General features: G+C 36.2%; 1 protein-coding gene across 1 annotated transcript in view; it reads left to right on the forward strand.

Moving 5' to 3' along the window:
* Positions 1-14,815, forward strand: part of Myh15 (myosin heavy chain 15) — a 136,680-nt gene that overhangs the window by 15,061 nt on the left and 106,804 nt on the right. Inside the window, exons 8-14 of the mRNA XM_038346187.1 lie at positions 311-374; positions 455-550; positions 2,136-2,239; positions 3,775-3,913; positions 8,146-8,264; positions 11,844-11,993; positions 12,805-12,975. Coding sequence (XP_038202115.1) covers positions 311-374; positions 455-550; positions 2,136-2,239; positions 3,775-3,913; positions 8,146-8,264; positions 11,844-11,993; positions 12,805-12,975 — 843 coding nt within the window. The remainder of the gene's footprint in view (positions 1-310; positions 375-454; positions 551-2,135; positions 2,240-3,774; positions 3,914-8,145; positions 8,265-11,843; positions 11,994-12,804; positions 12,976-14,815) is intronic.

A 14,815-nucleotide genomic window follows, 5' to 3' on the forward strand; every position in this document is an offset into this window, starting at 1 on the left:
CATAAAATTATTTTTACTACTACTTCTTAATGGTAATTTTTCTACTGTTATGAATTATAATGTAAATATCTGATATACAGGATATCTGATATGTGACTTCTGTGAAAGGGTTGTTCAATCCCCAAATGTTGTGACCACATTTTGAGAACCTCTGCTCTAGCCATTATCTTATCCTTATCATTCAACCCCATCTTGCATTTTATTTTTCAATCTTTGGAGTATGTAGTCACTTTGAGGATACTGTACACAAAGAAGCCATTGCAGCTGTTCAGCATGTTTAGATGGGACATTGTGTTCTGTTTCTACCTAGGGAAAACTCATCAGGATGCATTTTGATACAAGAGGCACACTGTCATCTGCAGATATTCAGATCTGTAAGTAGCCATTGCACTCTCTGGTTGCTTTTCTTTTAAGTTTTGTAAGATGAATCTTTATTCATTTTCAATCCACCTAGATTTTCTAGAAAAATCGCGGGTAGTTTATCAGCAGCCAGGAGAGAGGAACTACCACATCTTTTATCAGATTCTGTCTGGAAAACAAGAACTTCGGGGTAAGTTTTAGACTGGAGCCCTCACTTATTCTAGAAAAAGACAAACAGATTCCAAGGAATCAGAGTACTGTTCTAGTAAGTCTCTTAGTAGTTTTAGACCACGGATTATTCATCCTACAGTGGGAAATTTGGGCACTTATATAACCAATGAGGTAGACTAAATGGCAACATTGTTTTTTTTAAATTTTGTGTTAAAAGCAAGAAGATAATTTTCAGTGAATAAAAATGCTTTGGCAAGGTTAAATGTGTGTGTGTGTGTGTGTGTGTGTGTGAGAGAGAGAGAGAGAGAGAGAGAGAGAGAGAGAGAGAGAGAGAGAGAGAGAGAGAGAGAGAGAGAGAGAGGAGAAAGAATGAGAGAGGAAGAGCAAGAGGCAATTTAAGGCCTTTAGTGTTTAGTTTTCGAGTTATAGATAAGAGGTCAGAAGAGAAAGACACTGTTGTAACCAATGGGAATTTTATCATAATAAAAAGTATTAAGGTATGTGGCTTTGAATATGAAAGACAGATAGGAAAACCAGATAGAGACAAAAGTCAAGGGTGTTTTCTAAAGCAAGAACCGTATATAAGGGCCAGGAAAGGACAGATGAAGAGCAGAAGTAGACTTCAATCTGACTAGATTAGATCTACTTAGAGGAATGTGGCAAAGTTATCATGGTAGTTTCTGCACATAAGAAGGTGAACATATGCGTGAATGTGTTTGGTGCTATATTTCTTTATTTGATGAATAATAACTTATTCTATGGATAAACAACAGTTTCCTTAACACATTCAATATTCAGCATGCTTCTAAGTAGAGTTATTGTGAGAATTCCCATAAGCCAATTTCTTTGTCTCTGAGATTTGTATTTCCGTAAAGCAGACCTTCATTTCAATGGGTAATAAACACAAAGATAAGTTCAAATTAAAAAATAAAAATATATAAAAGTGACTGAGATCAAGTGTTAGGCAGCATTCTGCCAGACCAACTGACCTGTTGACAACTGTCTTAGTTTTGTCCTGCATTATGTTTCCTGATGAAATAAAACATGTCAGACTCGTAAACCCACCAGCAGTACAGTGGTTATATTGCAGCTGATTTACAGATCCCTTGAATGAAGAACTCAGCCTCCTGTGAGTGAGGATGTGAAGAGACAGGAATACATGGCTAATGTTCTCTAAGTTCTGGCCTCAAGGGAACTGGCTGTTTCCTAGCCATGAAATTCGGGTGTGTTATACTTAAAATTTTACAGAGCATTTTACCCTCTCACCCTCTGTCATGAATCTAAGCTAACTGCCTGTTACCAAAGTTTTGCAAACACACGTTATCTACAATCCCCTGCCAATTACTACCACTTTGTATTGCTGAAATTGAATCTACTTTTGGATTTGGCCAACCTGGTATTCTCTTGGGAGGCCCTGACACATGACTGACAAGTTAACAGTGGAAAAATATTGATTACAGAGATTTGGATCTAGAATATGGAATTGATTATGTCTTGTTTGTACGTAACCCATCAACTGTAAGAGTAACCTCAATTTTTGCCAACTGCTTTCTCAGGAATTGCGTATTTCTCTAAACTAGTTAACTAAAAGTTTTCCATTATAGACATGCTCCTGGTATCCACAGATCCCTCCAACTTTCACATTTGCTCCTGTGGAGAGGTTGCTGTGGAGAGCTTGGAAGACACTGAAGGATTTTTGGCCACAGAAGTAAGGCTTGGTAGTTGTAAAAGTTTAATTTGGTGAGTAAAGAAAACCAACATCATAGCACCTCATCTTGAGGTCTGGAGACCTGGCCTTGCTCCTCTTGATGGTGGAGGCTGCTTCTCCCCAAAGTTTACTAACAGTAGAAGCACATATTTCCAATAGAGGGGTATTATAGTTATAAAAATGTAGGCAAAATTTTCAACTTAATAGCAAACTATTTTAGCTAGTGTATATCTCTAAAGTCGTCATTCTGTTTTCATCTATATGGAGCTGCTTTGGCATTGTTGTTTATTTATAATTATACTGCAAGATCATGTGGTCCATAGAGTTTGATTTTCAGTTTCATTTTATAAGCATTTTAGGTGAATACTCAAAAATTGTTCTTTTGTCAGGCATTTGTCCTATCATTTGTTGAACCCTAAGACTTGTCTCTCTTCACCCTGTGAATGACTTAGAAGGCTAATACTTTTTTTTTGCATATTATAACCACTCAGTCTTGCATTCCTATAAATGACGTTATTGAAAAAGAATATGGATTCCTCCACTCTTGTCTTTATAGGCATTCTAAATTAGTTACTATAATAACTACACTCTTCTGGGACCACATACGGTGTCTTCTTAGGATGCAGTGATGTGGTGACATTCTTAAAGCATGCGAAAACACCTAGAGACCACCTGAACCCTATCCAGCTTTAATTAGCTGAATTTCATTTAAGCTGCAGCTCTCTTCAGTTCCCTTGGTTGTATTTGGGACTGAGGCCAGCTTTAAGGGGAGGAGGGATTTTAAAGGCAAAAGTCACAGATATTTCATTTCTTCAGAAATTACAGATATGCAAGAAACTGCCTTCCCTCCCCGTCACATGGAGATAATTAAGTTTACATAAGCCAGAGTTATGCTTAATCATTTCACAACAGTGGCACAATTCTGGAGAGGGAGCAAGGAATTAGGGCTACAAAATTAACCATTTTAGGAAATCAGGTCCAGGAAGGTGAGGAAATCAGGTCAGAGACAAACAGTTACCGAAATGGGTCCTTAGCACAAAATGGAGCGTTCCCTAGTGACATGATATTTTTTTCTTAAGAACCCCTTTCACCAAATTCAAATGAACAGACTCTGAAAAAAAAATCAAAAACAGTTGAACATGTGAGACATATCACCCAGCAGATTCATTGATAAGTTTTATAGCCATGAAAGACAAAATAATGAACCTCCTGTAGCCAATTAGTGAACCTGTTGCTGGAAGGGTAAAGAGAGGAGCAGGGTGTTAAAATAATTAAGTCACTGAGCACTAAATAACTCATATTGCCACCACCCTAATCCCCTTCTAAATGACTGAGCAGACTTCTAGTGACCAAGTGTCAACAAGGCCTGTTTGTATTTCTTTGAACCAAGTAGTCACTCTAGGCCCACAGCGCTATTTTCTTATTTGCTGTAGCCCACAACCTGGAGTGATATGTGACATACAACATTGTGAGGTGTCTACTGGAGCCATCAGGAAAAAGAGGGCACAGCTTGCCATCTGTTTCTCTCTTTACAGAAAGCCATACACATCTTGGGATTTCTTCCCGAAGAGAAGTTTGAGTGCTATAAGATCATTGGAGCCATCATGCACATTGGAAACCTGAAATTTAGACAGAATTCCAGAGAAGAGGAACTGGAGGTTGATGGCACAGAAAGTAAGGCTTACTTTACAAAGATGCAACTTATAATTCTGTTTAGACCTTTGCTTCCAGGCCCGCCTCTTCTTTGCATGCACTTGATGTCTTTTTGTTTTTCATTTTTTAGAGAATATGGAAAATAATCAGTACCATTTTCCTTAATTACTGTTATTTATTTGATTTTTCATGTTGTGTTGCTGGGGGTTGAATTTAAGGCTTCATTCCTACTAAAAAAAACCTTCTGTAACCAGCCCATTATTATTGTTGCTTTATGTCAATCACCATCCTAGTGTACCTTCTTCTCACAGAATAAGAAGCACTTCTCAGTTAATTACTGGTAAAGCCAGCAGAGCTTATGGGCTTTTGTGAAATATACTTTTAGCTCATGGAATATTAAGAAAATGGATGGAGCAAATTTTCATAAAATATCTTAAGCGGTATTAGTGGGGATCATCTAAGAAAAGACCCTTGAAATTCCAAAGTCATACTGACTCCATCCTTTCAAAACTATGAGGCTTAAACTTCTGTTTCTTTTATTTTCATTAAAATAAAAAATCAGCCCCCCAGAATGAAAGAGAAAGGAGCTCCTGAGGCCCTTCCCTTAGTGAGTTGATGGTTGATGGTTGCTAAGGGAGGGAGAGAGACTAACTTTTCTTTAGGGATGTGGCTCCTAGTCAGTAGTAAGTGGACTTGGGGTATTTTAATAATAATGAAAATAAAAAAAGAGGAAAATGGGTTGTAGGGTCTCAAGGGACTTGGAAGGAGATTGATAAGATCAAATATATACATGTATACAAATTCCAAAGAGTAAATAAAAGTACTGTGGATACTATGTTCTTAATTGATTACAAAAACATCTCAGACATTATTACAATCGGTCATCTCTCTATAAAAGTGAAAAAAATCACAATTATAGAAAAGATAGCACAGCTATTGCAGTAATGACATTTAACTTAAAAATTCAATTTAAAAGAAGAACTATATGCATTTAATTTTTTCAATGGACAATTGTTTTAGTTTTATATTTTAATTGTGATAATGTTTACATAACAAAATTGATCACTTTAGCATAAGTATGCAAAAATGCAGTACAAAAATTAAGTACTCTGAAATTAAGTACATTCACATTGTTTTTGTCTGTTTTCAGCTTTTCTTCATTATTGAAAACTGAATCATGTTAAGCATTTTCTTTCTTTATCCTGAAACCATAGCTATATTTTCTAGCTCCATGAGTTTGAATAACCTAGGTACTTCATGTAAATGAAACCACCCAATATTTATATATTTGTATCTGGTTTATTTCACTAAACACCATATCTTATATGATATCTGTATTATAGTATGTTTCAGAAATTCATCCTTTTAAACACTTTATTAATATTTAGTTGTATGTATTTATATTGTCTTGTTTATCTATTCATCAGTTTATGTACAGCTGGGTGACTTCCACTATTTGTTCTGAATGAATGCTAGTGTAAGAGTATCAATTTTATTCCCTGAATTTACCTCTTCTGTGTGTCTTTTCATAAGTGGAATTACTGAATTAAATGCTAATTCTATGCTGTAATTTTGAGGAGCAGTCAAATTGCTTCCACAGTGCCTCACCATTTTATAGTGCCAACAGAATACACAAAAGTTCTCATTCAAATATATGCAAACTCTCGGCTTGCTTTTGTTTTTATAGTAACTGTTCTCTGATAGTCTTATAGTTATGTCTCATTACATTTCCTTCCTGGTTAGTGATGTCAAGCATCATTTTGCAAGTATATTTAAAATTTGTATATCTTTTTTTATAAATGTCTGTTAAGGATCACTTCTTATTTTGTGACCGGGTTGCATGACCTTATATTGTTTAACCCAGTACCAGGGATATTTTTATTCTTGAGGATACATGTAAACAAGGTATCATCCTGGCTATGAGAGATAAAGGCAAAACAATTATGTATCAACTGGTAATTCAGTGAAAGTACAACAGAATGAAAGAATAAGTTTTATGTGATTATGGATGGGTTTGGTGTAGATGTACTGATCAGGTGGTCCTTTTAGAAATGACAGTTTTGAACACACATATGGATGAAAGAAGGAAAATAATATGAAAACCTGTAATCTTTATATATTACAGCTCCTATGATTTTATGTCAACTTCTTCTGCTCTGTTGCTTTTTCCATGTTTTGAGATAAAGGGGTGGTTATAGCTATGGTTTCTCTCTTATTAGTTTCTGAGATTGGGCTCTTACCACATAACTGTGGTTAAACTTTAACTCATGGCTAAAGTATCCTCCTAGTTGAGTCTTCTAAGTAATTGGGACTGTATGCCACAGAGTCTAGTAAGGGAAAGGCCATTTTTCTCTATTATTTTGTTTCATTTTAAGCATCTTTATTTATCAACATATATAAATTAATAAGATTGTAGGTTTTATTATGAAATTTTTATGTTTTTGAAGAGTTGTTTTTGTTATAGAAGTCAGGCATATTCACTAATAAATCAGAAAGTAGTGCTATTGGAAATAACTAATCCCATATACTCTTTCTGGTGATGCATTTCTAAGTTCTTGTCAAGTGTCTTTATCTTCCTCGCCTGTACCTTAGCTAAGGGCTTTATATATCAAGACAAGCTTTTTGCATGTTTTCTCTAATGTTAAAGACTATCTCTAAATCTAGTATTATCCACAAGCAAGGTTAGTTCAAGTTCTCAGGATGTCACCTTACATTAAAATTTAAAAACAAAATAACATTCAATATTCTAGGGTTACTTCTTTTTTTTATTAAAAATTTCCGCCTCCTCCCCGCCTCCCATTTCCCTCCCTCTCCCCCCACTCCCCTTCCCCTCCCTCTCCAGTCCAAAGAGTAGTAAGGGTTCCCTGCCCTGCAGGAAGTCCACGGTCCTCCCCCCTCCATTCAGGTCTAGGAAGGTGAGCATCCACACAGGCTAGGCCCCTCCAAAGCCAGTACATGCAGTAGCATCAAAACCCAGTGCCATTGTCCTTGGCTTCTCAGCAGCCCTCATTGTCTGCCATGTTCTGGGAGTCCGGTTTTATCCCATGCTTTTTCAGTCCCAGTCCAGCTGGCCTTGGTGAGCTCCCATTAGATCAGCCCCACCATCTCAGTGGGTGGATGCACTTCTCACGGTCCTGACTTCCTTGCTCATGTTCTCCCTCCTTCTGCTCCTCCTTTGGACCTTGGGAGCTCAGTCCGGTGCTTCAATGTAGAGCTCTGTCTCTATCTCCATCCATCGCCAGATGAAGAAGGTTCTATGGTGATATGCCAGATATTCATCAGTATGGCTATAGGATCGGGCCATTTCAGGCTCCCTCTCCTCAGCTGTCTAGGGTTACTTCTTAACCATTTCAGAGAGCACTGAGTATTCAGATACACATTGGGTTTATCCTAAAGATTTATACTATATATCTTCTATGTATACTTCACTTTTTGAGTGGGGAGAAAGAGTAGAGAGTAAAAAGAAAATACAGCAATAATATATACCAAAATATAAATTATTTCACTTGTATTACAATTTTAAATAAAAATAAAAGTATACTTCTATTAATAAGTGGCCATCTGATCGTCATAAAATTCTGTAAACATGGTATTGTTTGTCAAAACATCACCATTTTCCATGGTAGGTTTATAAAGTTATTATGACCCCCAGTTATCTTCCTCAAGTCCTAGTGAATGAAGCCCCATCATAGTCTATGCCAATCTTCATTTCTTTATTTAATTTCCATTATCTAAGCATATCTTATCTTACTTTTTATCAGTTGATGGGCTTTTTAAAAAAACATTTTGAGTACTATAATAATATTACTGGAAATACTCTATACATTTTTGTATAAATATCTTTATTTCTCTTAGATTCTTATGTAAGAGTGAAATTGCTGGGTCCTACAATAACTCTGTGTTTAATCTCTAAGAAATTGTCAGACAGTTTTCTGTAATGGCCATGCCACATGTGAATGTCCACATCTGCACCAACACCTGTTACTAGCTTTCAATGAGAGCCATTCTAAGAGATCATTAAGTGGTGCTTCAGTGTGGCTTGATTTGTATCTATAAGAAGTAGATTCTTTCATTTAGCATTCAACCATTTATTGCAAAGCTGCAATCTATGTTTTTACACTGATCTAAATACACAGTCCTTTTACCCTCTAGGCAGTGTGTTTGGCTACAACGAAATGATTTCCACAGTGTTTTCCATTCTCTTTCACTCTTCTCCCTTTGTTCTTGACATTCTTCTTTTCTTGTGTGACCAGATGCTGACAAAGCTGCTTCTCTCATGGGCATTCACTCTTCCGAGCTGGTAAAGGGCCTGATCTACCCCAGGATCAAAGTTAATAATGAGTATGTTATCAGAAGTCAAAATGTCCAACAGGTAATGTAACATTTGAGGGCACTGTAATTTTGTGATCATGAATTATGTTATAACACATCATATTTACATATTTTCAACATCTGGCAATGTTAATAATAATTTTCTGTGAAAGTAGTAAAGAGCTCTATTGTGGTGAGTATTTAAATGTTCTAATTAAAGACATTAGAGTGTAAGGGACTATGCTGAATATTTTGACAATTCTCTCTTGGGTAACACTTCACTTGTGAGCTATATACCTTGGCCATTCAGCTAAGAAATTTTCAGAACTTTAGCGGATTGAGGTGAATTATCTTGGAGGACTAACATTCCTTTACATACACCCTTATTATATAATCAACACATGGTTACATAAGTGGAAAATAGGTTTCAGTCTGTATGTTGAAGATAGGATTTGAAGGCACAAAAAATTGAGAACAGCCATAAAATACAGAAGGCTATGCTGATTTAGTTAAATATAAATGACAAATGTTTGGGTTGGCTGAGCTTTGGACTTTTCCTTATGAAGCAAATATGTCTAGGGTTGTTGGGTACTAAGATAAATTAAGTATACCAGTAAATTTCAGAATAATTTATGTCTGTTAAATATATTAATCAGTGTTATTCAAGCCATATTACAGTAATAGATATACACCAAAATCTCAGAGGTAACAAAACATTTGTTTTCTTACTCAAACCAAATCCAGTACTTAATGCACAGCATTCTTGCATAGGGTGCTCATTGTAGACATTGTAGACAAGGAGAAAAAGTCAGCTGAAGGGAGGTTCTCCCCTTTTCACTTGGGACAGTGGTGTTAGAACTTTCATTTATATCCAATGATGAGAATTTGTCATATTTTCTCTTCACTATGGGAAAGGTGATGAATATGTTTTTTTCTAGAAAAAGAAAATAGTACAGTGAAGTCATAATATTGCCTCTATCATCTATAACACACACACACACACACACACACACACACACACACACACACACACAGACACTCACACATACCTAGGTCTAGGTATTGGTGACTAATGGGAGGCATTTAGGTGACAGGGGAAGGGGAATCAGGATTCAAGGTCATCTTTGGATTAGTGAGTTTGAGGCTAGACTGGGCTATATGAAACTCTGGACTCTGTTCTTCCCCCAAAAACAAAAACAAAAACAAAACCCCACTACACATAATTGATGGACAGGATATATCAAAGCCATAAAATGCTTGATCATCATGAATTTACCTTAAGACTCATTGAGAAAATTAAAACAATGGCACAGTCATCTACTTTAAGCTACCAATGCCTTCTTCAGGCATAAGTCTAGTAGTGAAAATGATAGTTTTGTAAAGGTCTGATTAACTGTGCATCTGGGGATGTTCCTCAGTGATAGAACACTTTGCCTAGCATAGACTTGTCAATTCCAACACACACACATGTGCACACACACATACAAACAGAGAGACAGACACATATACACTAGAAATGCTTATCTCATTCTTCTCTTACAATACTCAGAAGTAATTGGAGCAGGAATATTTAAAATGTATTATCTGAGGAAACATTTGAGGTAACCTTGGTGACCTTTAAGGCCATGGATTATGCCTGAGTCATTCTGAAACACCAGCATCTAACACACTGCTCTGCAACCAGCAGGTGCTTTATAAGGTATTAAAACAGTACAACCTGGTGGAAGTCAAGTCACATTGTAAGTATTTTTCAGTGTCACCATTTCTTAGACAGTCACTATAACATGAATGTATGATAGTCTGTGACTGTAGAATAGGGTCTTTCTTTTTATAAAAGCCTGGATGAAGACTATAGTTGAAATTCACCTCTCAAATTAGTGTTTTACAGGGGATTAAGTTGTAACTCCCATCTTTAACATAACTAGTTAAGAAAGATATTGTGTTATCTTTCAACATTAAAACACAAACCACCTCATCCTCTCGGAAACAGTAAAAAGGAATTTTCTTAGCTTCACTCTTGGTGTAGGAGGTCCTTCTGTCTTTGTGTTGCTTTCATTGGTTAATAAAGAAACTTCTTTGGACCTGTTGATAGGGCAGAACTTAGGTAGGTGGGGAAAATTAAATGGAATGCTTGGAGGAAGAAGGCAGAGTCAGAGAGATGCCATGGATATGTCAGAGAAAGATGCTGGGAATTTTATCTGATAAGCCACTGCCACGTGGAAATACACAGATTTAAAAAATGAGTTAAATCAAGATGTGAGAGTTAGCTAATAAGAGGCTAGAGATAATAGGCCAAGCAGCGTTTCAATTAATATAGTTTCTGTGTGATTATTTTTGGGTGTCTCAATGGCTGAGACAAACAAGCAGCCCTCTCCTTGCAGAACACTCTGACAGGGGAATTTGTATCAGAATAATTTTTCCTAAGGCCATTCTTTATTCAGGAAGGCAAGGACCACACTGACAACAAAATAATAAAGAATTGGAAGTCAAGACTAGACAGAGACTCCAAGAACACTATTGGGATAGAACTATTGTATCCCAGGGAAGGGGAGTCAGCTGCTAAGGATCTTGCAACTTATCAATCAGCAGCATCAGCAATAGCAAAGCAAGTTCTAGGGATTATAGATTTTAATATTAATAGTTTAAAAACATTATTGGATACAGTGTATTAAAAGAAAGAAATATTCTGGCACTAAATGGTGAGAAAGGCTTTATTCAGAACTGTTAACATAGAGATATTGCAGTAGAAAAGAGACTTTGTAATCAACTCCACATATAGCCATAGCAGGTAAGGAATTTATAGGCCAAGAATAGGCAAAGGGAGTGAATGATTGCACATTTCTAAAAAAAGACATCAAGAAAAAGGGACCACTGGTTACCTGGATTAATAGGCTTCTTGTTATAGACAGGGTAAGAATTTATACAGGAAATGGAGAATGAGATACATCATCAGGTACCAAGGGCAGGAAGTCTTCATAAAATGACATAAGAGGATTTTTCTTGCAACTGGCCTGGGTAGATGGGAATAGTTTTACTACACATACACTGTACCTCTGGGGTTTGGCTTGAATGCTGACATCTTTTAAAAGTTTCATGATGCTGATACTGATAGCAGGTCTTTGGACCAATCAGAACAAGGCTCTAGAGTTAGGCATCAAACCATATCCTAGGATATCAATAGGAACATGATTTATCTCTTATACTTCTGATAAGGAAGCAATGCGCTGAATTTCTTCTACTTTTATTTCCTCTTTTCCCCAACCCTTTCTTGCTTCTTTTCTTCTTTTTTCCTCATTATATTCAGCATAATTTTAAGATCATAGAAGACTAATAATCACATGCTGGTTTGACTAGAAGACAGATAGATAATACCCAGGATTAAAACAAACATTGTTTTAAACAAATTTTGAAAATGGAACACTTTAAAGATTTACTTTTATTGTTTATGTGTATGAGTCTGTATGTGGGTGTGAGCATGTGTGAGATCAGAAGAGAGCATTGAATCCCCTGGAACTGGAGTTACAAGCAGTTGTGAGCTGCCTGACCTGAGTACTGGAAGGGAGCAGCAAGGAGTCTTAAAACGCTGAGCTATCTATCTCACTACATATTTATGAATAAAACATTTAAATATAATTTCTAGGTAACCAATGCAGTTGGTGCACTGTCTAAGTCAATATATGAAAAGATGTTTAAGTGGCTAGTGGCACGCATGAACCAGTTCCTGGATGCCAAGCTGCCAAGTCACTTCTTCATTGCTATTCTTGACATCACTGGTTTCGAAATACTTGATGTAAGTATATGTGGTAAGAGTAAAATCAATGAGTATTTCAAGAAAATTTGTGAAATGGCACCATGGGGAAACAAGATCAAAGATCATTATGTCTAATATCAATGAATATAGAGTGGGAAATATCTTGTAGGGTCCCATTCATGGACAATGAACTACAGGCACCTAATGACTACTTGGAGAAAGAGAAATAGTCTCCCCTGGGGATGAGCACCTTATAGGTTATTCAATCCAAAATGGTCAGTCCTGAAATCACATACACACAAACAACAAAAATAGACTCAGCAGGTTGTATTTATATATTTGTGAATACATATACACACATATATATGTACTAATAACAAAGAAAAAGAGGTTATCAACTTGAGAGGAGGGGTACATGGGAAGGGTTAGAGGGAGGAAAAGGTAGGGTAAGTTGATAATAATTCTATTTCAATTTTGAAAAGGAAATAAAAAACAAACAAATAAATAGAATCATTTTACCTAAACATTGAGGGCTACTTTGATTAAAAAAGAGCAATCAGTAGTAATAAATATTATTACTACAAATAGTGTTAAGTATTTAATTTCTTAATCCAAATTTAAATCAAAGTAAATAAAGTCCTTTATGATTTTTAAATCATAATCCCATTGAGTATTATTTTATTACAATAATCATCAGTTTGTAGATTTATCTGGAGGAGACAGGAAGTGAGCACTGTTATTGCTTGGATACATTTGTCATTGTGTGATGTGGTTACGATTTCTCATTATAATATGTATCCTTGCAAGTGGACTTCTATCTTATTTTTATTTCTCTTACTCCTATTCTTAGTACAATAGTCTTGAGCAACTCTGCATCAATCTTACCAATGAAAAGTTGCAACAGTTCTTCAATGAGTACATGTTTATTCTGGAGCAAGAAGAATACAAGAAAGAAGGCCTTGAGTGGATAGCCATTGACTATGGTCTGGATTTTCAAGCCTGCATAGATCTCATTGAGAAGGTATCGTATATGTATTTGTCCTCCTCATCCATTTTTGTTTACATACTATCACAGCTTACCATGCTGATCCATCTCAGGAAGCGGCCTCTGTCAGCAGATGGGGGATGGGTCTGAAAGGCTCCATCCATCTTCTCCTGAAGGTCTTTGTATGAAGGATCTGTGGCATGCCAGCTCAACTCTGCTGTCAGCTACCCTACTCCATCATGTGTAATACAGTCTGACTGCACATTTGCAGCTCGTGAGCAATCTTTACTGTTAAAATGCAAAGGCACATGGCGAAATCAAATGGCCAATCTCTGTCTTTCTCAGGGGGAAAACAGAGCTGAAAATGTGAATTTTGCAGCACTGGTCTCATTAACAATGAACATACCAACACCAGAAAAAGTTTAAGAAAATTTGGCAAATTAGCATGGAGATAAATAACTGATCCAAAACCTTAGGGTTGGTACTCAGCATAATATTGTTTGTTTATTTAATTCAATTGCTAATAGTTATTTTAAATAATTTGTTTCAGTGTTTCATGGCTTATTAACAAATCAGCTGTAGTGTATGGTTTCTGAATTTTGTGAGGCCCCTTACTCTGCTCTGTGTTCTGGGATGGATTAATGGGGTCTGGCAGAAGGGCTCACATTCTGTTTTCTGCTGCTTTGTCTACCAGAACAAGCATTGTCACATGGTAATAACTGCACCTTTTCTTGCTTTTATCAGGACTTGAAGTATATTTTGGAGACCAATCCAAGCAGGTCAAAGCCTTTGCCTTTGTGAAAGTTCTTTTGCTGCTCTAACATTTGATTGTTACCAACCCTGTCAGGAAGGATGTAGGGTAACTGAACTTTCATTGATTTATGCAGTTTTTCCAGGTTTTAGATTAAAATAAATCCTATTCTTCTTTAAAGAAACAAACATTGCACTGATTTTATTTTGGTCAGTGAATTTCCCGATGACGAGGACAGCTTGAAAAAAATAGATTCTGTATATTACTCTAAACTTGTTAAAAATAATAGAATAAACCAATTGTGATGTGGGAAATTGTGTGCATATGTGTGTGTGTGTGTGTGTGTGTGTGTGTGTATTTTATGATTAAAAATAAAACAGACCAGCAAAGGGAAAGATTTAACTTTTAGCAACTATCACTTCTCACACCTGCTTACACTGCTTATAATAAGATACTATTTTCAAGTAGAAAGCGGGATATAGAGATTCTTCATCCCTAGTAGGTCAGTGTTATTATTTGACCTGAGGTGTAGGCAGAGACTGCCCGTTTGTTCCTGGTTGCCCAGATCTGAAATAATCACACAGAAACTGTATTTATTACAACACTTCTTGGCTGATTAGCTCATGCATATTTCTAGTTAAGTCATACATCTTGAATTAACTCATTTCTATTAATCTATGTATCATCATGAGGTGTATTCATTGTGGTAAGTTTCTGTCTGGCATCTGTCTCCTTCAGCAGCTACATGGCATCTCCCTGACTCTGCCTTTTTTTCTCCTCTATCTCTGCTTGGAATTCCCAACTTGCTCTATTCTGCACTGCAATAGGCCCAAAGCAGCTTCCTTATTAACCAATAGTAATAAAACATATTCACAGTATACAGAGGGGAATTCCACATCACCTCCCCTTTTTTGTCTAAATGGAAAGGAAAGTTTTAACTTTAACATAGTAAAATTACATATAATGAAACAAGTATCAAGCAAGAATTATAGTGACAATATTTAGTTCATTTACACTTGACAAAATAAAGAAAATACTCTATCATCTATACTATCTTTGTGAGTCTAATGTTTTATATCTAATTTATCCTTTATCACAACTAAGGAAAACTATAACTATCTTTCT

The sequence above is a fragment of the Arvicola amphibius genome, chromosome 10 (genome assembly GCF_903992535.2).
Source record: "Arvicola amphibius chromosome 10, mArvAmp1.2, whole genome shotgun sequence".
In the NCBI taxonomy this organism is placed as follows: Eukaryota; Metazoa; Chordata; class Mammalia; order Rodentia; family Cricetidae; genus Arvicola; species Arvicola amphibius.